Source organism: Myotis yumanensis, unplaced genomic scaffold, assembly GCF_028538775.1.
Source record: "Myotis yumanensis isolate MYYU_CA2020_CCGP unplaced genomic scaffold, mMyoYum1.0.hap1 SCAF_11, whole genome shotgun sequence".
Lineage (NCBI taxonomy): Eukaryota > Metazoa > Chordata > Mammalia > Chiroptera > Vespertilionidae > Myotis > Myotis yumanensis.
In genome coordinates, this window is record NW_027223762.1 from 69,885,104 (window position 1) to 69,907,204 (window position 22,101).

The 22,101-nt window shown below is 47.7% G+C and overlaps 1 protein-coding gene across 4 annotated transcripts in view; it reads right to left on the reverse strand.

The window, feature by feature from the left end:
- Positions 1 to 22,101, reverse strand: part of AFF3 (ALF transcription elongation factor 3) — a 549,655-nt gene that overhangs the window by 58,816 nt on the left and 468,738 nt on the right. For all 4 annotated transcript variants that reach the window (XM_070429869.1, XM_070429867.1, XM_070429868.1 and 1 more), the window contains one exon: positions 1,699 to 1,885. In XM_070429869.1, coding sequence (XP_070285970.1) covers positions 1,699 to 1,885 — 187 coding nt within the window. The remainder of the gene's footprint in view (positions 1 to 1,698; positions 1,886 to 22,101) is intronic.

A 22,101-nucleotide genomic window follows, 5' to 3' on the forward strand; every position in this document is an offset into this window, starting at 1 on the left:
AACAAAATTATAAAGAAGGAATAATAATTTAGTTTTGGGGAAAAGTCAGCATTATATCAACCTGAGGCTTTTATAGGTTAACTAGAAGCCCAGTGCACAAAATTCGTGCACTGGAGAGGGGCGTGTCCCTCAGCCCAGCTTGCACCCTCTCCAATCTGGGACCCATCAGGTGATGTCCAACTGCTGGTTTAAACTGGCAGTCAGACATCCCTCTCACAATCTGGACTGCTAACTCCCAACCGCTCGCCTGCCTGCCTGCCTGATTGCCCCTAACCGCTTCTGCCTACCAGTCTGATCGCCCCTAACCACTCCCCTGCCAGCCTGATCAACACCTAGCTGCTCCCCTGCCGGCCCGATTGCCCCCAACTGCCCTCCCCTGCCAGCCATCTTGTGGTGGCCATCTTGTGACCACGTGGGGGCGGCCATCTTGGGCGAGGGTGTGATGGTCAATTTGCATATTACCTCTTTATTATATAGGATGTTGCTAAGAGCCTTCCTTTATATGGAGGCCGGGCAGGGGGGAGGAGGTAAGCCTCATGGAAAGGGAAGGAAGTGCAGGAGAGATGGTTTATTTCAGGGTGCATGACAAGTGCTTGGAGCAGAGCAGGAAGGTACTGGAAGAAATGAGGAGTGTGGGGAGTATATTCCCTGGGTTTCTCAGTGCTGGTGGAGGGGGAGACCCTGAGGGAATTGAAGCGCCACTCTCCGGACTGCAGGTAAGGCCACAGCTGCTCTCCAGTGTCCTCAGGCACAGGCACAGGGCTGGGCACAGAGTCCCAGAGGGCTCCCTCTCACCGCCTTGGTTTACATACGTGGCGTTGGTTTCATTCCACAGCCCATTTAGAAATGTGGGCCCCAAAGTGATACAGTGGGTTGTTAGGTGAAAAATTAAATCCTACCATCCAAGGTAACATCAAATGTTTATACACGCAAGAGGAAACTATTTTACTCCTTCTTTAGAAATGAAAGTCTACCGTACAGAGCCATGAACTTGAGAAATTTGCCCTCAACCCTCTCCCAAGAACCTCCATGCCCTGAAAGCCTGTTTAATATTTCCCTTTAAAGTTGAAATAGCAATGTTTTTATTGGCACCTTATAATGTTTTTATATGAGGCATCTAAATCTCCCACATAGATACTCATTATAGCTAGATAAGGTTTCATTATTATTTGTAGGTTGATGCTAATTTTTAAAAATATTTTCACAAAGAAAGCATAGTTAGGAAAGTCTTATTAATACTTACAGCTCGTGTTCTTCTAATCTGTGACAAACTGCACAAAGGTACGGTCTTTGTGCATGTACCATGTCTAATCCATAAACTCCTTTCCCCGAGTCACAGGTAGCCTCGCTTCCCATTCAGCAACCGGCCCTGGCTGCGTACTGCCCTGCTGACCCTTAGGGAGACCGCATCCACTCCAGCCAGCGATATTTCCAGCATATTTGGGAATTTCTGGCCATCAAGATAGAGATTTTTGGAGATGAAAGATGCAACTTCAGTGCTTCCAAGGAAGCTCTGTAATTACGAGAACTGCGAGGAGGGGGCAGAGCAGGGAAGATGATGAGCCCAAACCAACCTGACAGGCTGCCAAGGGGCGGTGGCCTTAGGGGTCGTGGCTGTCACAGCACGAAGGTGGGGGGCTGTGAGGACCAGGGTCCAGGACTGACTGAGGCCCAGGGCTTGGGCCGTGCAGGTCTTACCTCGGGGCTGGAGTAGTGGGCGGGCTTGCTGCCCTCGCTCTCGCTGGAGCTGCTCTCGCTCTCGGAGTCGGATCCCGAGCTGCTCTCCGAGTCGCTGGACGAACTGCTGCCGCTGCTGCTGCTGCCGCTGCTGCTGCCCTTGCTGGAGGGCACCGAGGCTCTGCAGCTGGCCTGCTGGACCCCGGCGCTGCCAGCCCACGGGCCCGGGGGGAAAGGGAAGGAAAGTCAAGTGAGCCAACACGCAGCACCACCGCGCAGCTGTCACTCCACCAAAGGAGCGAGAGGGCACAGGCGGCACATTTGTCCACCATCACTGGGCACTCGAAGAGCAATCGTCAAGGTCAAATCCTGCCAGTTAAGTGGTTACATACATGTCGATAAAATTGGGAGTGAGGGCTGGTGCCCTGGGGTCGCTGGCATGTTATTTGTATGGCCATTCCGAGGGGAAGGCGGCGTGGCTCGGCACGGCCTTCTGTCCTGTCGCTGTTCCTGAGAACGCCTTTTCCAGTGCACCCCCAAACACAACCATCTACAAAGAGGCAAGGAAATCCAAAATGCTTGGAATATTTTGTGAAATTGAAAATGTCTGTTTGCTTTATTTTAGGACGTGGGCTGTGAGGAAGGGAAGTGTTCTGCTCTGTCCTTCCCTGGCCTGCTGGAAGGTTCCCTAGACCGCGGCCCTGCGGTTACATAACCCTGCGCCCCACCTCTTCCCGCCCTCAGACTCGAGCGCTGTCGTCTTCCCAGGACCTGGCTTGCTGAGTAAACAGTCATTTTCCTCTGAGCCCTTCACTGAAGGACTGGAGATCCATCACTTACATGGTTTTATATATTCCAGACCCCAGGAGAGTGGCTGCCTTAGAGCAATAACATTTCAAAGCATACTTCATGTTCACATTTCATGCTGAAATGCGCCAGCAAGTTATGTACGCAAATTATATATTCAGACAGAATAGGAAAAATGGACATTTTCTAATGGTAATGAATTCACCACAAAAATTCAAGGAACACACAGCCACCCAAAAAGTGTTTGAGGCAAGAATAAAGTTTTTGGTACTCCCATAATATTCAACATTTTCAAAGTCTGTATTAATTAAAACACACCTAAATCTGTTCTTTTGAGGTCGAAAGCTAAACCCAGAAAGGCAGTGACCACGTTCTCATGTGATGGGAACCAATACTTGCTTGCTCCTTCCCACTGTGACCACGGACCGTGGGTGCAGGCCGGGCGCCGGGGCTTGGCAGGGGCTGCTAGGGTCTCAGTGCAGCTCAGCCTGGACAAGGTGAGGGACCATTTTCACCGGCCCCTTCACCTCTGACAAATGCTCTGCCAGGGACGGAATCGCATAAATCCTTAGTGTGGGGCGTGGGGGTGGGGTGAAGGGGTTATTACTCATTGGAACCCGCTTCCAGAAGCATGACAAGACAAACACCGTCTTGCAGGATAGACCTGAAAATAAAAGCAATTTGTGAACTGCAGGCCAGGGAAAGAGCGCGCTGGAACATAACCTTGCCTAGAGGTTTTTATTTCTCCCACAGTGTCACGGCCCATACCCACGGCTGACAAACCCTTCAACACCAGGCGGCAGGGATTTCTTGTGCAGCCTCTCGCTTGCGCCTGGTGCTGAGCGAGAAGTCCTGGCTCTTTAGAAGAGAGGTGAGTGATCAAAGGCTGTAAAATGGCTTTCTTCCCTATGAACGAAAACCCATCTTTCCTGCTGGTGGAGCTGAGATGGCTACTATCAATAAAGTCATTACAAACAAAGGAGATTGTCAGTCTCTGACCCAACACGAACACCTGAGATCCACGTTAATCGTTAGTCGGGGGGCCCCCAAAACACCGGGGTGGGGAAACTCCAAAACACAAACCGACCCCCCGCCCCCCACTAATAAAGCCAAACCAAATCCAAAAAGCCCCCAAAGCGAAGCCACACATGGCGGAGGGAAGAGATAGTGCCCCGCCCACTCTGGATGCCCTTTTCTGCAGCCTGGGAAACCGAGATGAATGAGGAGCATGTTGGGTGGTTTTATGTGATGGCCAAAGGCTTGGATCCCGGAGGAGTACGTCCTACCTGCGCCAATTCCAACAACAAAGAGCGTGTGATGTGGGCTGGTGTGTGGAGTCGCGGGCGCTTGCACCACAACACGACTCCTTAATTTCTGGGAGATGTCCATTGAGCGGCCCATGCCGCCTCCTCTGCGAGGCTGCCCTGCAGGATGAGACCGCAGCCCAAGGAGACAGAGCCTCTGGTCCCTCAGAACGGCAGTCAGCCTTACGCGTTCACGTTTTCCTCCCTTAGATTGGGAATCCCTGACAAGGACAGTCTTACTGGCATAATGACTGTTTGTTTTTAAAACAGTGGGGAGAGCCAAGAATTTTAGGTTTCTCTTCATGCTTTGCTCCACGGGCTGAGGCTCACGCTGCTGCAGGTCAGGATAGAATATATTTGTGGTTCAGGGTCCGAGCAGAGTGTGTGTCGCCAGGAAGAATCATGTTAAGGGTGGGAGCCTGGAGAGCTCTGTGCCCCGATCTGGGACCAAGGAACTGCCCGCATCCACCTGGGGACAGCTGGCCGGGCTGACCGCAGCGGGCCCGCTCCCGCCTCAGCACACAGAGGTGCTGCGCAGGGAGGTGGCAGTAAAGACCAGGACGGGGATGTGGTCCCCACTGCAGACGAGCACTGATAAAAGGGCTCTTTGGAGACACGGAACCAAGAAGATGGGAGAAGACGTATTGGAAAGACATTCCCGAAGGAAGACGGGGCTGCATATAGTTAACGTTTTAGTGTGTCAATAGGTCTCATGTTTTTGTACTGGAGATATTAAAAAATTAATTTAAAAATTTAACTTTTTCCTGAAACAATAGCATAGAACAGTTGACATGATGACATGGTCTTGGGCAGTTTTTATGAGTGCTCTCGGGCCCTCTGCCACACCAGGAACATGGTGCGGCTGAGTCTGCCGACATGAAAACATTGATGAGATCATGGAATAAATCTCTGCTGCCCAGCGTGGCACTGTACCTGGGACACAGTAGGCATTCACATGTGATCACTGAGTAAAAAAGTCAATATAAAAAAATCCATCATTGGTTTAATGATTTTTTTTTTTAAAAAGCATTTAACCTTTCAAAAAGGTTACAATTTCTCTTTTCCAATAAAAGAATATTTAAGGGGATTTCAGCACCTCTGTGCTCTCCCAATTTTAACATTTTTTCCTTTCAGTGACTATTTCTTTAAATGTACTCTATATTTCATATGCTATGATTTAGCCCAGTTCTCTCTCGGGTGGTTATTTAATTTTTGTATTTAATTTCGTGGAACGTCTTGCTGGTTTTGTTCGTGGTCAGGACCCAAGGCCCCCTGGAGAGTCCTGGCTTTATTCTAATGACCGGCTTGCTGTGCCCCTTCCTTTGGCTGCAGTGACACATCCCTGCAGAAGCCGGCCTGGGCCAAGTCTGAACACAGACAGTAACAGAAAAGATCGGGAACCCAAGCGACAAATCGAGTTCTCGAAGTCCAGGGTGTCCTGCCTGCCAAGGGTAGTGTGGGGCCTGGATAAGTACCCACAGGTGTCCACACGCTTTCAACCAACAAGCGCTGGGGGCAGGCTCCCTGACGCTGGCACTGTGTGGGCGCCTAGGGCCCCGGCCGAATGATACGACACAGGAGGGCGGTGCTCCTTCTCACTCCGCACTGTGTGAACTCAACAAATGCGTGATTTCCAAACTGTAATCAGTCCCCTGGCAACAGGATCCTGCATAGAAATCACCTTTACTAGTATTGCTATTATTTGATCTAAAACTATAATCAATGATGAGACGTGAAAATGGTGAAAGCTGGCGCAAGGGGGTTCGCATTGCTGGAGTTATCTTCCAAAAGACAACACTGACAGGACCGTGGACTGATGTATTTTTGTTTGTTCTGCATTATCGCCAGGAACAGTTCTGCTAACACATGGCTGTTGAAGCTCTTTGTGGTCTGGCCTCAATCACGGGTCCATCCGAAACCCCCGCCGTGATCATTTCTATCACTTTGACAGTGTGTCGGTTTCTGGCTGCGTGCCTTTGCCGTGCCATCTCCGCCGGAAGGAAGCCCTTTCTCCCCTCTGCTTGCCCTGCAGGCCCTCTCAGGACCGAGCTGCAAGGCCCCCTGTCTGCACAGGTTTCCCAATCCCCAGGCATGGCAGCTGTTCCCTCACCCGACCCCGCAGCACACCACGCATTTCTCTGCTATTATCCTTCTATCCCCAACGCTGGCAGAGGGTCTGACATAAATAGATTCTCAACTAATGTTGATTGACTTAATAAAATAACGATTCCTGACACAGAGTGTAAAACTGATTCCTGATACAATGTATTTTGTTATACTACGAAATAGCCCAGGAGATGTTGGTATATATGTATTTTTTCTGTTGCTCTGGGGCTGTGTAGGATTTCATAAAACTGGTATCTTTAGAAAGCTGCCATCTGTATTATTGGTTACAAATAGAAAACCTACAGAGGCAAGGCGAGTAGCATAAGTGACTAAGTGTCCAGGTGTGAGGAAAACAAATGTGTAACCTGTGATGCTAAATGACAGCAGACCCGTGGCTCCCTCGTGGGCAAGGTGTTGACCTGGAGCCCAGACAGCTCCCCAGGACAGCCTCGCTCTGCCAGGTGGAAATGGGAGCCCGGTGTTACCAAATCCTTTGATTTTCCAGAGGAAGCCCCAAATCCCGATGTTTATTTCAAATCTCCTGATTTTAAAATGCTAGCACCTAATTTGAAAAGTTATGACAATGAAAAGTTCCATTGTATGTCAGCAATGAGATGCATCTGTGGTCCGTGGAGGCCTGTGAGCGCCAGTCGGAGACCCGGGCCCATGTCCTGTCATCACACATTCTGAAGGCCTCAGACGGTTTCACGTAAAAGAATGAACAAAAAAGACCAGACTAGGAGTTTTACTCTCTCAGGATTAGATAAGTAGGGCCAACAAGAGGCTAAACAGATACAATGGCTCTCTCAGTGCACTTACTTCGAAGTTTTTAAGATTTTGAAATAAACTGATTTACCAGAAGTTGCAAAAATAGTAGGGATGTCTCATGGAACATATTAGGGACCCCTCAGTGTCTCTCATGGCCTCATCTCATATAATTACAGAACAACGTCAACACCAGAAAACCGACAACGGAACGATGTGCGTATAGTCCTATGACATTTCATCACGTGTAGACTCACGTAGCTGCCCCCACAATTAAAACACAGAACGGTCCCATCATACAGGAGCTCCTCATGCTACTCCTCCAGAGTCACACCCACCTCTCAGCCCCACCCACCCTCACCCCTGGCAACGACGCATCTGTTTTCCATCTCTAATTTTTTTTTTTTCATTTTAAGGATGTTAAATAAAAGGTATCAGATAGTGTGCACTGTTTTTAAATGAGATTTATTGAGATATGATTTAAATATCATAATATATATCCTTTTGAGATGGGTTTTTTTTTTTTTTTTTGATCAACATAATGCTGAAATCCCTTCCAGGTACTGAGTATATCAATAGTTTGCTATGTTTTATTGATTCCATGGTATGGATGTTTAACCATTCAATCAGGAACATTTTGGCTGTTTCCAGTTTTTGGCTATTACAAATGAGTCTGCTATCTGTGTATAGGTTTTTGTGTGAGTGTATCTGTTCATTTCTCTGGGACAAATGCCAAGGAGTGTAATTGTTGCATTGCATGATAATTGTATGTGTAGGTTTTAAAGAAACTGAGAAACTATTTTATTAGTTTTGGGCTCTATTGTTTGGTAGTTACAAATTTAAGAATACTATATCTTTTTGCTGACTTGACTCTTACCCGTATGTAATGTCCCACTATATCCCTGGTACTTTTATGTGCTCTGAAGTCTACTTTATCTGATAGTAATATAGCCATTTTTGCCTTTCTTTTGATTAATGTTTTAATGGTATATATTTTATATCCTTTTACTTTCAACCTACTTGTATTGTTATATTTAAATTGAGTTATATTTATTTATCTTCTCTTTTAATTGGTGAATTTAGGCCTTTAACATTTAATATAATTATTGATATGGTTAGAGCTTAAATTTGCAATTTTACTTTTGTTTTCTGTTTAATCCCTCTATTTTCTTTTTTTCTGCCTTCCTGTCCCTTAAAATTTGCTTTAGAATTATCTGTATATTTAAATTCAATTTACTGAAAGTAAAAACAGAAGTTAACCCATTCCTGCCCCCCTTCTCCAGCCTCTGGCAACCACTGAGATAGAATTATAAGTAAATAAAAGTAGAATTACATTTTGATTTATTTACAGTGTTTTTTAAATTTGTCTCTTTGTACAGAGTCTTAAATCATTTTTCTAGATGCTACAATATATATAACTTATCCCAATCTACTGGTATTATCATTGACCAGTTTAGGTGAAGGGTAGAAACCTTGCCTCCTTAATAGTCTTGAGTATTTTTTTCTATCTACATAGAGAACCACATCAAACCATTTTTCAAATTATCTTTTGACTATCAAACACAATTAGAAAACACAAGAAGGGAAGGGAAATTTATTATATTTACCCTATTTTTACTCTTTCTGTTTTTCTTCTTTCCTTCTTGATATCATTTTGTTTTATCAAAGTTCCTTCTTTTAACATGTCCTTTCTGTTTCAAGAACTTTCTTTAGCCATTCTTTTTGGGTAGGTCTCCTGGTGGCAAATGCTTTTAGGTCTTTTTTTTTTTTTAAAAAAAATCTCAAAATGTCTTCATTTGTCCTTCATTCCTGAAGGAAATTTTCAATGGATATAGGATTTTAGATTGAAAATTATTTTCTTTCAACACTTGAAAAATTACTTAGCTACTTCCTTCTGGCTTGTATGGTTTCTGAAGCAGTGCTATTCGAATCGTTTTGTTTACTGCTACAGGTAAGGTGGTATTTATTCCTGCTTTCAAGATATTTTTCTTTTGTCTTTCATTTTCAGAAGTTTGTATTTTAGTTTCAGATATATCTTGGCATGGGGTTTGCTCTGTTAGGGGTTTGCTCAGTTTTCCCAAACAGATGTGTAGGTTTCTATATCTTCTGCAAAACTTGGAAACTTACAATGTTACTTTAAATGCCTTTTGAATAATTTTTCAGCCTCACACTTTTTCTCCTCCCATTCTGGTTCTCTGATGACACAAGCAGATCTTTTGCTACAGACATATGGGTCTATATAGGAGGCTCTGTCCTTTCTCTTTTCTTCTCTTTAGTTTTTTTCTATTGTTCATGTTGGTGATTTCTCTTGTTCTATCTTCAGGTTCACAGAACCTTTCCCCTGTTCTCTTCATTCTACTGTTGAGCTCATTCATTGAAATTTAAAATTTCAGTGGAAGGAAGTCAGGCTTCCCACCTGGCCTTTGCTGAGGAGGAGGAGAGTGGGGTCACTTCTTTTTCTTTACATGGTGTTTGGCTGGAATAGAGTAATTGCTGTCTAAATGTTTCCTTCTTGCTAGGATACCCATTTCCTGGTCCTTTGACTAGACAGAACTGGCTTTCCCGGGTATTTAAAAAAATCTGTGCCTACTGGCATTTCCAAGTTGCTGGCTTCTCCAGCGTTCCCTCTGAGCCATCTGAGACAAAAGGACACCCAGGGAGCTCGCCGCCGTGTCTTTCCTGAGGACCCCGAGGTCCGAGCTGATCTGCCTGCTCTTAACCTTTGTCTTATATTTGTTTTAAATGTGACGTCTAGGAATCTTCCTATACTTAGCAGGAGAGACAGGGAAAAGCACATCAGTATCTTGACATTTATCAGTGGGAGGAACCTTCTCTCTCAATACTTCCAACCTCCAGGTCTGGTTAATTGTCTCAAAGGCTGATCAATGAAACAGCCATGCAGGTCTCTGCTACAGTGCTTACCCATTTTAGCATAGAGTCAACTTAGGCCTTCATTCACTTACATAAGAACCACTTCTTGTGGAGATGAAGCTCAGATTTTATAAGTATGTGTTCAAAGCCAGAAAGAACATGCCACTAACAATTCATATAGGTAGCCTTGTGAGAAAAAATGGCTCATGAAACGAGCTTATAAAAAGGTTAAGGATGAAAAGGTGAGTACTGTAAAAGTTACATTCAGAGGAAATGGCATGGGGGTCAGGGGTGGTATTGGGGTGACATTTGTTAAGAATCCACTTGTGTCAGGTACATCAGAGCGACAGCACGTGTGTGTGCTGCGTGTGCTTGGGAGGAGGGAGCTGACAGACACTCGGCCACACACAGACACTGCAACAGTCAGCTGCCCTGGGCTTCTCCAAGGGAAAAAGTGTAACCGTCATACACACTACAGAATCATAAAAAGTAGATGAAATCGGCTGTGAGAGCTACAAAGCAAGTTAAAGCACTACCTGTTGACAATGCAAAAATTGCATACTTTTCATGAATCTAGAAAAATCCAAGAAAAGCTCTATAAATAAGTCAGAATAGAGCACCCAGTACCCATAGGGAAGGAAACAGTCACATTCCAACACAAAATAGTGACCCAGGACAATGGACAATACCTCCCGCCAGCCCCCAACCCCTCAGGATCATTTTATTTCTTTATGCCTTTGTTGCCCCCTCACAGGGTAAGTATTATTGTTACTTTATGGGTGAGGACAATGAGAGACAAATAAGGGACTAAGCTGAGATTCTACTCCCAGACATTTACCATCTATATATATATATAAAAGCCTAAGTGACTGTTATGACTGAATGACCGGAACGACTGGTCGACCAGTCACTATGATGTGCACTGACCACCAGGGGAGAGATGCTCAATGCAGGAGCTGCCCCTGGTGGTCAGTGTGCTCCTATAGCCAACCTCTTGCGGCCCCTCCCCCCTGCCCCCCACAGGCCCCGATCGGGTGGGGGCAGCCAGCCAACTCCCGGGGTCCCTCCCTCTGGCTGGTCAGCCCCTCTGATAGGCCTCGATTGCCAGCCAGGCCGAGGGACCCCACCGTGCATGAATTTGTGCACTGGGCCTCTAGTATGAAAATAATTAGGGATGTTTAAAACACTTATTTACAAGGATTTATGCTCATATTATTTGCAATAGGAAAGGATTTGTAAACAACCCAAATGCCCAATGACAGGGGATTATTTAAAGAAGTAATGACAAACCTTTACGAGGGAATACTTTTCAGTAGTATGTCGTCACTATAAACATAGCGCAGGATACTTCCTATCATGAAAGTCCTCACAGTGCAGTGCTGAGGAAATGGGCTTTTCAGTATGCAGACCCGGAACACCTAGGTGTTGACTCTGCTTTTTCCCTGGGGAGGATAGGGTTTTGCTGACTGGATTTTATTTAAGAATCAAAGGGTCCTTATGTCTGTAATCTGGCTCCTACACGGGATTATTAAGCACACAGATCGTCTAAATCTTCTTGACTAGTTATGTGAGGCCCAAGCATGAAAGGACTGAGGTGTGACACCCTCGAGGGGCACATGGGGGTCTGTGCAGGTGCATGGGCCACCTGTTCTGTGGGCCGCTTTTGCCACCTAAGTTGAGGACCTTTGACTGTCAAACACAATTTAGAAAACACAGCAGAGAAGGAATTTACAGGATATATATGTGTGGTATTTCCTTGATAGTTGTTGGCTACAAAGCAGCATAATCATAATTACAAAATATGTAAACAGAGGAACAAACCACTAGAAGGATATATACTTAAAGGTTAACTGTGGCTATTTTTGGGTGGTAGAATCATGAGGATTAAATAGTTTTGAACTTGCCTATATTTTCCAATTTTTTCACTTTTTCTCCAATAGAACATACACTATCGCTTCCAAGTATATTTGATTGTGAAAGTTGATTCCACCAATATAGTACTGAAATTAGCTTGCTGGTGTTTATAGGATTTTGGGAGGATCTGTATTTACTGGTGAACTTGACATATATTTATGTTTCTCTATTTTGTATTTTGGGGGCAATTTTTGGCAGGTTTTACATCATAGTGGTTTTAGCTTTAAAAATAAATTGGAGAATGTTTTATCTGTTCACAATGTTCTAGAAAAGTTTAAATACAATGAGAATTATCTGTTCCTTGAAAATTCAGAACTTACAATCAGTAAAACCATCTAGCCCTCGAGCCTTTTAGAATGGCAATACTTTGGTATCTTTTACAATTTATTCCGTAGTTAGTATCCATTCTTTCTTTTGTCAATTTATATATATTCCAAACAAATCTGTTTATATTTTCAAATCTATTTATTTCACAAAATTTATATAATATTCTCAACAAATATAAAATGTATCTAGTCTATCACTTGCTCTAAACTTTGCTTTCTCTTCCCTTTTTCTTTATTATATCTGTCAAAAGTTTTTCTATTCTATTCTCAAAGAAAAAGCTCTTAATATCTATATATATAAAAGCCTAAGTGACCATTCGACTGGTCCACTGTTTGACTGGTCGATCAGTCGCTATGACATGCACTGATCACCAGGGGGCAGATGCTCAATGCAGGATCTGCGCCCTGGTGGTCAGTATGCTCCCACAGTGGGAGCACTGCTCAGCTGACCAAAGGGCGCAGACACAGAGCTCACGGCCGGCCACCACAACCCAGAGACTGCATTGGAGCAGCAGCAGCAGCAGTGGAAGGCACAGTGGGGCCAGGATGAGCAGGAGCGGCAGGCAGGAGTGGCAGGCAGAAGCAGCAGGCCACGCCGAGGGACCCCACCAGTGCACGAATCCGTGCACTGGGCCTCTAGTATATTTTAATTCCTGCATTTTCTGGCTGTGCTGTCTTCTACATTTTCCATGTTTATTTTACAGTACTTTTACTAACTTCTTGAGTTGAAGGCTTATTTCAGCTTTTCTATTCTTTAATAATGGAAGCATCTGGACCATCATTTTGCCGTTGAGTACACCTATAATTGCAGGCGATCATTCTCATTATGCTGTGTTTTTATTTTCTTGACTTTCTAAATAGATTGTTGTAATAGTTTTAAATTCTCCTTTGATCAAATAGTTATTTAGAAGACTGCTGTTCAATACAAGAGGACATTTAAGAAAGATCAGTATTTAGGTCCAAAAAAGAAACATGGGGGATGTAGCCTAGTAGATGGTAGACATCCCGTGGGATGGTGGCTGCAGCCTGAAGGGGAACTCCTAGGGCTCAGGTAAGACAACCTGGTAAAGGTGAGAAGGAAGGGGAAGGCCGCAGAGCTCTGTTACTGTGAACGAGGAGGAGCTGGGAATAGGACATGGCCTGGGGAAGGGGTCAAGGCCACAAGGAAGACTTACACAGCACCGTGCATACTCCAAAGGTCTCCCAAACCTCCCGGTGGCCGTAGGGAATGATAAAAGGCAGCAGAATCTGCCACATTTAGCAGGAGAGAAATTCAGTAACATGGAAGGTCTATAAACTTAGACATAAACTATGTCTTACTGTTGATGCCATTGGAGCATACGGAATTCTTTCTGTTACAAACAGAAGAATCCAGAGAGCCGCCCGAGGAGCCAATTGGGCCATTTCTATAGTCGTACAGGGAATGAGGAACTAATGCCCAAATTCCAGTTCCATGAGAAGCTTTCAGACATAAGGCTTGACCACCAATTTCAGACACCAGAGAGCACAGATGTCACCTCATGGTGCTCTTGTCATTTCCTGGGTTTCCATCCTTTATGGAATCACATGTCATAGATGACAATAGCCAAGAATTCTTAACCGGCTGCCTGATGCTCTGCTTTCCTGGCTTAGACTGGTGCCATGCCTTGGGGCGCCTGCTGGAACAGCACCACAACATTCTTGAGCTCAAGATTGCCGAGTTTTCAGCATTCACACCTGACTAATGACACCTAATAAGGAATATTAATCCTTTGGATTTAGCAGGTTTCCTTTTTAGGACGGGTGAAGAATGTTCTCTTCTGAATGGACTAAGACAAGGAAAGCTATGGCTTAGGCTCTGGGTTCCATTTGGAGCAAAGTGTTACTGTAGTTGAATGAAGAACCACATGTGACTCAACCAGGGAGAAAAGCATTTCATAAATAAAGGGGAAAAAACAATAACATACAAATAAATATTGGTTCCCAAATACTTCTGGGCCTGCTGATAGTTTTTGTCTGTTTCTAAAATAATGTTTTCTTTATGTATTTCTAAACAAGGGCCCATCAGAGAACATCTTCTCTGGACTGAAGGCTCTGAATAGCGTGGAGCCCTCTGGTCCCTCCTGCAGATGGCAGTATTCTTGGCAGGGGAATGTAAACATCTCCGGAAGCAGAGGACATCTGCACATCTGGTTAGTGTGACGGACAGGGCTTAAGCGGGAGTCATGCTGCGTGAGGGCCCTGGAGGCTGCTGGGCTTGAGCCCATGTGGAATGTTCTCTGAAAGCCCTGCCTCGGCCTGTCAGGCCACCTCTGCACCACACAGCCAGGTGAGACCACGGCAGGTGCCTTTCCACGCTGTGCCTGGGCACCGTTTGCCAAGAAGCAGCTGCCTTTGGTGACACAAACATGCTTCCCTTACAGTCACGTGGGTGGTACCACCAGTGACACAGTTGAAAAGTCCTGCTTGGCCAGAGAACCTTAAAGCAGGGAATCCAACGTCCTTCTCTTGACAATTGGGATGGGAGCTGCAATGTGGCAGCAGCTCTGGAGGGCCTGGGCCCAACTGCCAGAAGCTGCAGGACCCACCAGCGCAACCACTTCCCTGGGCGGAAAGCTGACCCCTGGGTGAGGCGAAGGCCACCTGGTGGGAGTGTGGGGACATGGGGCAGTGAGACGCAAGGCCGCTGGCCTCTGTGAGGCTGAGCTGGCTGGCTGTGGGGACGGTGCTGCCGGTGTGGGTGTTCACTCTCCAGCTGCTGAGAGTCGGCCGGCCACTCAGATGAACGATCTCAGCAGTGCATCGTTTGACCTGCTCATAAGACAGATGCAGCTCTTCTAACTGCCTAAGCATGTTTTGCCCCAACTCTATGCCTCTGGAGTTGAGCAGGGAGCCTTCCAACTCGATTGATTTTCAGCCACCTGGTCTACCACAGGATGCTGAGAGATTCTGGCCTATCATAATTTAATGCTGGCCTGAGCTCCTTTCTTACCATCCTCAGGGCCAGGTTGCCCATGGACAGCTTCTAGAGATGAAATCATGTGGGGACATGTGAGACCTACTGCCCCCTGCTGAGTTCCATGGTTCAGTGTGACAGTCCTGGGAGAAAGAGGTTCGGCTATAAAGAGCATCTCTTGTACCTTTTGAGTATCTTAAAGGAACAGCCAATTAGAGATCTTGACACTGTGTCCTCGCGTATCTGGTTCTTAATTTGCTAACCTATATTTCCAGTTCACGGAGGCTTCACACAGTGTACCCCCCTCCCCCCCACCCGGCTCTCATGGGAATGCTGTAATCCATGTGGCAATAATACTTTCTGGGAGCTCCTCACTGCTTTAAAAAAATATCAGCTTCCCTGTGATGTAATTTACACACCACACATTCCACCTGTTTGAAGAGTGTAATTCAATGTGTTTGAGTATATTCACAGGGCTGTGCAACCATCATACAATCTAATTTTAAAATATTTTGGTCCCTCTTTAAAGAAACCCTATACCTGTTAGTAGTCATTCAACATCTCCCCTACCCACGTTCCACTTGTTCCAGTCCTAAGTAACCACTAATCTTTCTATTGCTATAAATTTGCCTATACAGACATTTTATCCTATACAATAAAGAGGCAATATGCAAATCGACCCTCACACCATAACACCATCACAAGATGGCGGTGCACACAGCAGGGGCAGGACCAGCGGCCACTCCGCGTGGCTTCCGCCAGGGTTCCTGCAGCCCCACGTGGTCCCGGTGGCCGCTTCATGTGACTTCTGCTGGGGTTTCCGTGGCCCTGCAGGGGTGGGGCCCAGCGGCCACTGCATATGGCCTGGAGGTGGGGCATCAGGGCGGCAACCAGGACTTGGGGCCAACCTGCGATGCGTTGGCCATGCGGGGTAGGACTCCAGGACTTGCAGTGGTCCCATGGCGTGGGGGTGGGGGGAGAAGTTCTGGGTCTCACATGATTTCGCATGACGGGTCACTAGTATATAATAAAAGCCTAGATGGAGCAATGTCCTCACGCGACGTCACCACAAGATGGGCACCACAAGATGGCTGGCAGGGGCAGGCAGTTGGGGGTGAACAGGCCAACAGGGGAGGGTAGTTGGGGATTGGTGAAGAATGTTCTCACACAGGCCAGCAGGGGAGGGCAGTTGGGGGTGATCAGGCTGGCAGAGGAGCGGTTAGGGGGTGATCAGGTTGGCAGGCAGAAGCGGTTAGAGGAAATCAGGCAGGCATGCAGGTGAGAGGTCATGAGCCAGCAGACCTGGATTGTGAGAGGGATGTCCGACTGCCTGTGGGATTGGGCCTAAACCGGCAGTCAGACATCCCCTAACAGATCCCAGATTGGAGAGAGTGCAGGTTGGGCTGAGGGACCAGCCCCCCACACCCCTTGTGCACAAATTTCGTGCATCGGACCTCTAGTGTTATATAAACGAAAACACATAGTAGGTGTCTTTTTTGTGTGGCTCCTTTCATTTGGCATAATGTTTTCAAGTAGTGTCCATGTTGTACCATATATCAGCACAATCTAGTGGCTGAGCAATATTCCCCTGTATAGATGAAACACCTTTTGCTTATCCATTTATCAGTTAATGAACACTGCATTGTTTCCACTTTCCGTTATTATGAATAAAGCTATAAGCATTTGTGTAAAAGTTCTTGTGTGGACATACATTTTCACTTCTCTTGAGTATATACTTGGGAGTGGACTTGAGGGTCCTGTCTTAACACTATGTTTAATCACTGGAGGAACTGCCAGTTTTTCCAGAGCAGCTGCACCATTTGGCATTCCCACCAGGTGTGTACAAGGCGCAGTTCCTCCACATGCTTGTCAACACTTGTCATTGTCTCTCTTTCTCTTCACCCATAGAAACAGGTGTGAAGTGGGAGCTCATCGCAGGTCTGGCGGGCATTTCCCTGATGCCTAACCATGTCGAACATCTCTCTTCATGTGCTCATTGGCCATTTGTATATCTTCTTTGGAGAATGTCTAGTCACATCCTTTGCCCTTTAGAGTTTTTTTATTATTATTAAATTGTAGTAGTTCTTTATAAATTCTGGATAGAAGTCCCTTACCAGATATATAATTTTCAAATGTTTTCTCCCTGTCTGTGCATTATCTTTTCACTTTCTTGATGGTATCGTCTGAAGCAAAACTGTTTTTAATTTTGATGTGGCCCTAATCTATTTTGCCTTGTCACTTGTCCTTACTTGACTACTTTTAATAGTATATATGCTTGAATTTATATATTCTTTAAGTTTTTGAAAGCATTTTCTTTTGAAATCCCTTCCCTGAGCCTCGCAATAAATCTATGAAATAGGAAAGCCAGCTATCATTATGTCCACTTTACAGAAGGCAAAACAAAAAAGCTCAAGGTTGCACAGCTGGTGAGTGGAGAGAGAGGCTGGAGCCAGTCTTGGGCTCCTAATGCTAACCTGTGCTCTCTGAGGAGTCGAACTTCCCCAGCAAGTCGGGTCCATGACCAGCCTTTCTGGCCTCAGTCAGGCACTTTTAGATCATTTTGCCACGAGGCAGAATGGTATGTAGGCGTTAGACAACACTGTACGTGAGCTTTCCAACACTACTTCACAGAAACCCCTTTCATGTCCATACACCCAGCTTTAGTGCAGGGCCCCAGACAGCTATGACACTGAGCAGGTCCAAGGACCCCCCCAGGGAAGGTGAGGGGCCCAGAGAGAGGCAGCATGGATCGCCATCGGCCACCATCATGTTGGCTCCTGAAACTCTCCTCCTAGCCCAATCTCTGTCTGAATAGACCAGTTCCATTTCTCTCCCATGTTTAAAGCAAATAAAGGAAAGCCTCTGAATGCCAGCTGCCTGTGGTGTTCAATCTGCATCTCACCAAGGAATACAAGACTTTAGGATGATGAGCTCAAGGGGTTTTTGTGGAAACCAAATTACGGCATCTGAGGGGCAGACTTGTGGCGGCATCGGCTCCAGCTGTGACTTGTTGGCTGTTGTAACCGGATGGTTTGTTCCCGGGACAGGAACTCTCAGGGCAGACGTGTTAAAAACTTCTCGAGGCGTTTGTGGGAAGGGCTGTTCCCAGGGCTCCCTCAAAGGCCCTGTAATAGAGCACAGCCGATGGACTGCTCCAACAGAGCAGGCCCTACAACTGAAATAAGCAAAACCGCAGCGAGGACGTGCGCGCCTCCTGATCAGGAGCCCCGAGGAGGGCCTTTCCAGGACTGGCTGACAATCAGAGGCTCCGGTGGCCTCATCACTCCCCGCCTTCCTTTCTCACGGCCACCCGGGCTGGGCTCCAGGCTCACTCTCCTCACAGCCCCAAGAGGGCTGCCACGCTCATCCCACAGGTGACGATGTCCAGAGGAAGGGATATTCCTCTAGGGCAGTGATGGCGAACCTATGACACGTGTGTCAGAGATGACACACGAACTCATTTTTTTGGTTGATTTTTCTTTGTTAAATGGCATTTACATATATAAAATAAATATAAAAAATATAAGTCTTTGTTTTACTATGGTTGCAAATATCAAAAAATTTCTATATGTGACACGGCACCAGAGTTAAGTTAGGGTTTTTCAAAATGCTGACACGCCGAGCTCAAAAGGTTCGCCATCACTGCTCTAGGGCTTCCCTTGTTACAGAGACCATGCCTGGTGCCTCCCCGGCTTGGATTCCATCACCTCTCCATGACTAACCCGGTCCCACAGCAAGGCTCAGAAGGCCACTGAGACGGACTTGGGAATTCAGCGCTCACCCCTTAGGACTGGACACCTACCCACCTCCCTGAAGAACCTGCCGCTGAGGGTGAGGTGCACGGAACAGCCTCTCTTTGTACGGAGAGGGGGTGGCTGTCGGACAGGCAAGCACTGGTGAATTCCTCTTGCGGAAAGCTTGCTCCATCATGATCCTGGGAAAATGCAAGGAGCCCAGCCAGTTGGCTACCGGCTACAGGACCAGCAAGGCTGGCTTGATAGGTCACCAGCTAAGATTCAAGAAGAGACCAGTGCAAACACCGTCCCTGTGGGTCTCCACCTCTCATCTATCAAGAGCTGGGCTTCTAGTGGATGACGCCTAAGGTCCCTCTCACTTCTAACATTCTTTGCTGAATATATAGTTAATGAAAAAGAAAAATCTGGCTAGTGGAGGGGAGAGGCCGGGGCCTAGTCTTGGGCTCCTAATGCTAACCTGTGCTCTCTGGGGAGTGACCTACTTTTAGTTACTTTTCCCTAGGAATGCCCAATATCAGAATTTCTAACTCGAGGCCATGTGAATCTCTGTTAATTCTATTCCTCGCCCCCATTCAGCATGGTGAGTGGTGGGTGGGTTGAGAAGAACCGGGAGAATGTTGGAGCCGGAGGCATGGATGGTAGTTCGTTGACTAACATGCTGTCCTGTGTGTGTTTTCTCCCGAGCACCCGGTTTTCCCGAGGAGCTGACGTGGGCAGGCCAGCGGGCAGGGGGCCCAGCAGCTCGGAGAAGATGTTGGGCCTCTTGGCAGTACAGCCTGGTGTGTGCGGGCGACAAGGCCTCGGTGGGACAGCGGGAACTTGACCTTGGGGTCTGGAACTGCTTGGCTGTGGTGGTGGCACTTGCTGGCCACGATCTCCTGCTTCATGACCGGGACTGTGTGGGCGCGGGCGCGGGCACCGTGTGGGGCCCATGCCTCAGTAGCCCTGGGTGTGAAGGTGCTCCTTGTGGGTCTCAGCGCAGCCAGATGCGAAGTTCTTCGCCCAAAGGGTTTTTTTTTTTAAACACCTGCCCACAGTAGACGATTTCTGTTTCTTCACCTTCTCCAGCTGAGACACAAGGTACCTGAGGTGCGACTTGGCAATGAGGTGGGGAGGTGCAAAGATGCACATGCAGCAGAGGGTGGGGTGCAGCCTTGGGGGTGGTGGGGGGGGCAAAAGGAAGGTGTCCTGTATTACAGTGGAGCAGACGCCAAATTTGTTGGGGCTGGAGGTTTCTTCTCTGGCTGTGGGCAAACTGACTTCAAGGCCAAGCCACAGGCATGACCTGCCTGCAGCCAGTCGCTTCCAGAGCATTGTCCATTTCTGGCTGAGGTCAGTGGGGGCTTTTCTGCCTTAGGCATGGAGAAGGCTGCCCGCCTGCACTGTGGCTTCGCACTCACTCCCTTGTCTGCACTGTGGTGGCGCAGGAAGCAGGGTTCATCCCTGTCCTGGACGTCGGAGGGCCTAGACTGTTCAAAGGAGACAGTGCCTGGCAAGTGGTAAGTTCTGGGGCACGAGTCTTAGTTCTAAGAGCTGAGAGACCGGGAATACCAAGGGCCCGAGCTTGCAGGAGGACCCGGGAGGAAGTGGCAGCTGAGCACGGCCTCAGCGTCAGGGTTTAGCTGGGAGAACAGAGGAGGGGCAGGCCCAGGCCCAGTGGGGGAATCATGGCAGGAGCAGGTGGCCAGGAGCCAGAGATCCAGGGGGGGGGCGCTGAGGGTGAAGTCAGAGCAGCCTCCGACCAGGCGGTGGAACTGTGATCCTTCGGAGCCGGGGGTGATGATGGAAAGAGCGGACAGATAGAGTGGGACTGACTGATTCTGTGCGCGATGCGAAGAGGAAGTTCTCCAAGCAAATGCACGTAATTTAAAACGGGGCAACTATTCTGAGTGGGGGAGCATTGCCCGGCCCCGCTCTGGTGCGGGCCCTGCGGGTGGAGGCAGCCCAGGCCGGTGGTGGGGTCTCCCCCAGCTCACTCTGCAGAAGCTGGGAGCCCAGGACAACGCTCGGGGAGACCCCAGCTTTGAGGGAAAGCGACACTCCGAGACACAAGTTGAGAATGAGCTGAACCTGGAGAGGGAAACCACCACGACGTACATTCTTAAACACACATTACCAGGGCGTCCGCAGAGCGTTAAACCGAGTAGACAGTCTGCACGGGCTCCTGAGACGGCTCGGGCCGCTGGCCCAGGCTGTTGGTCCTGCTGGAGCTGCAGGGTTCTCCGACCTATCCTTCTCTAATCAGAATGACCACCACAGGCTCCCAGCTCCTGAGAGCCTCGCCTTTGGCGGGGGGAGGAGGTGGGGGCAGCTCCTGCCTGTAATCAAGCCAGTGACCTCTCTGCATACACACCCTGAGTGACTCTAGCGTAAAGGTGGAGGCAAAGCTCCCGGACCATCTCCAGGTAACCAGGGGGAAGCTCAAAGGAGGCTCTGTGGAGATAAGATTTCAAATAAGTGGGAGTCCCATGTAATTAAAATAATTTTGAATTAGCTGAAACCGGTTTGGCTCAGTGGATAGAGCATCGGCCTGCGGACTGAAGGATCCCAGGTTCGATTCCGGTCAAGGGCATGTACCTGGGTTGTGGGCACATCCCCAGTAGGAGATGTGCAGGAGGCAGCTGATCGATGTTTCTCTCTCATCGATGTTTCTAACTCTCTATCTCTCTCCCTTCCTCTCTGTAAAAAATCAATAAAAAATATATTAAAAAAAAATGTTTAATTTTGAATTAAAATTGCCACTTTAGTAATTGCTTTTCTGTTATAATATTTACACCGTTGCCATTGTGTAACTTATCTCATTAATTACTGTTGGAAAAAAGTGAGGCACTGAATAATTAATGTGATGTGCTAACTAACCAAGGGAGTCCTGATGCCTAAGGAACAGAGCTTGAAAGAAAGTGTCACCCACACGCAGTCCTGCTAACGAGGGTCTCGAAGCCGATGGCCACCCGCTAGGGGGCCGTGCTCCAGTTCCGCCGCCTGCTGTTCTTAGAGGGCAACGGAGAACCCCCCCGCCCCTACCGGCCTCATCACAGACATGGGAAGGAGGTCAGGAGTTCTCTTCAGTGGCAGCAAGAAAAAGCTTGCACTTTATCAAAACAGACAGCACTTGGCACAAATAACTCAGTGAAACAGAAATTAGAAATGGCACCCGAAGGTCAGCAGGGTTGGGGCAGCAGGCCATGCTGCACAGAAAGTGGGAGCCTGATGCTTTCCATGAGGGTACGCACGGTGGGAGGGGCAGGGAGCCAGTCCAGTCAGATGCCCCCAGCCTGTGAATGGTACCTCCCCCAGATGCCCCCAGCCTGGGAATGGTGCCTCCCCCAGATGCCCCCAGCCTGGGAATGGTACCTCCCCCAGCTGCCCCCAGCCTGGGAATGGTACCTCCCCCAGATGCCTCCCAGCCTGGGAATGGTACCTCCCCCAGATGCCCCCAGCCTGGGAATGGTACCTCCCCCAGATGCCCCCAGCCTGGGAATGGCACCTCCCCCACCTGGATTTCCCAATAGGCCCCACACTGACAGCCAGTATGGCACACTCCACACACACAGGTACACACTCGGAGGGAAGTGCAAGAGGCACCATCGGGCAGGATTTTCTATTGGAAAGAAATGCTTGTTCCACTGAAAAGGGAAACC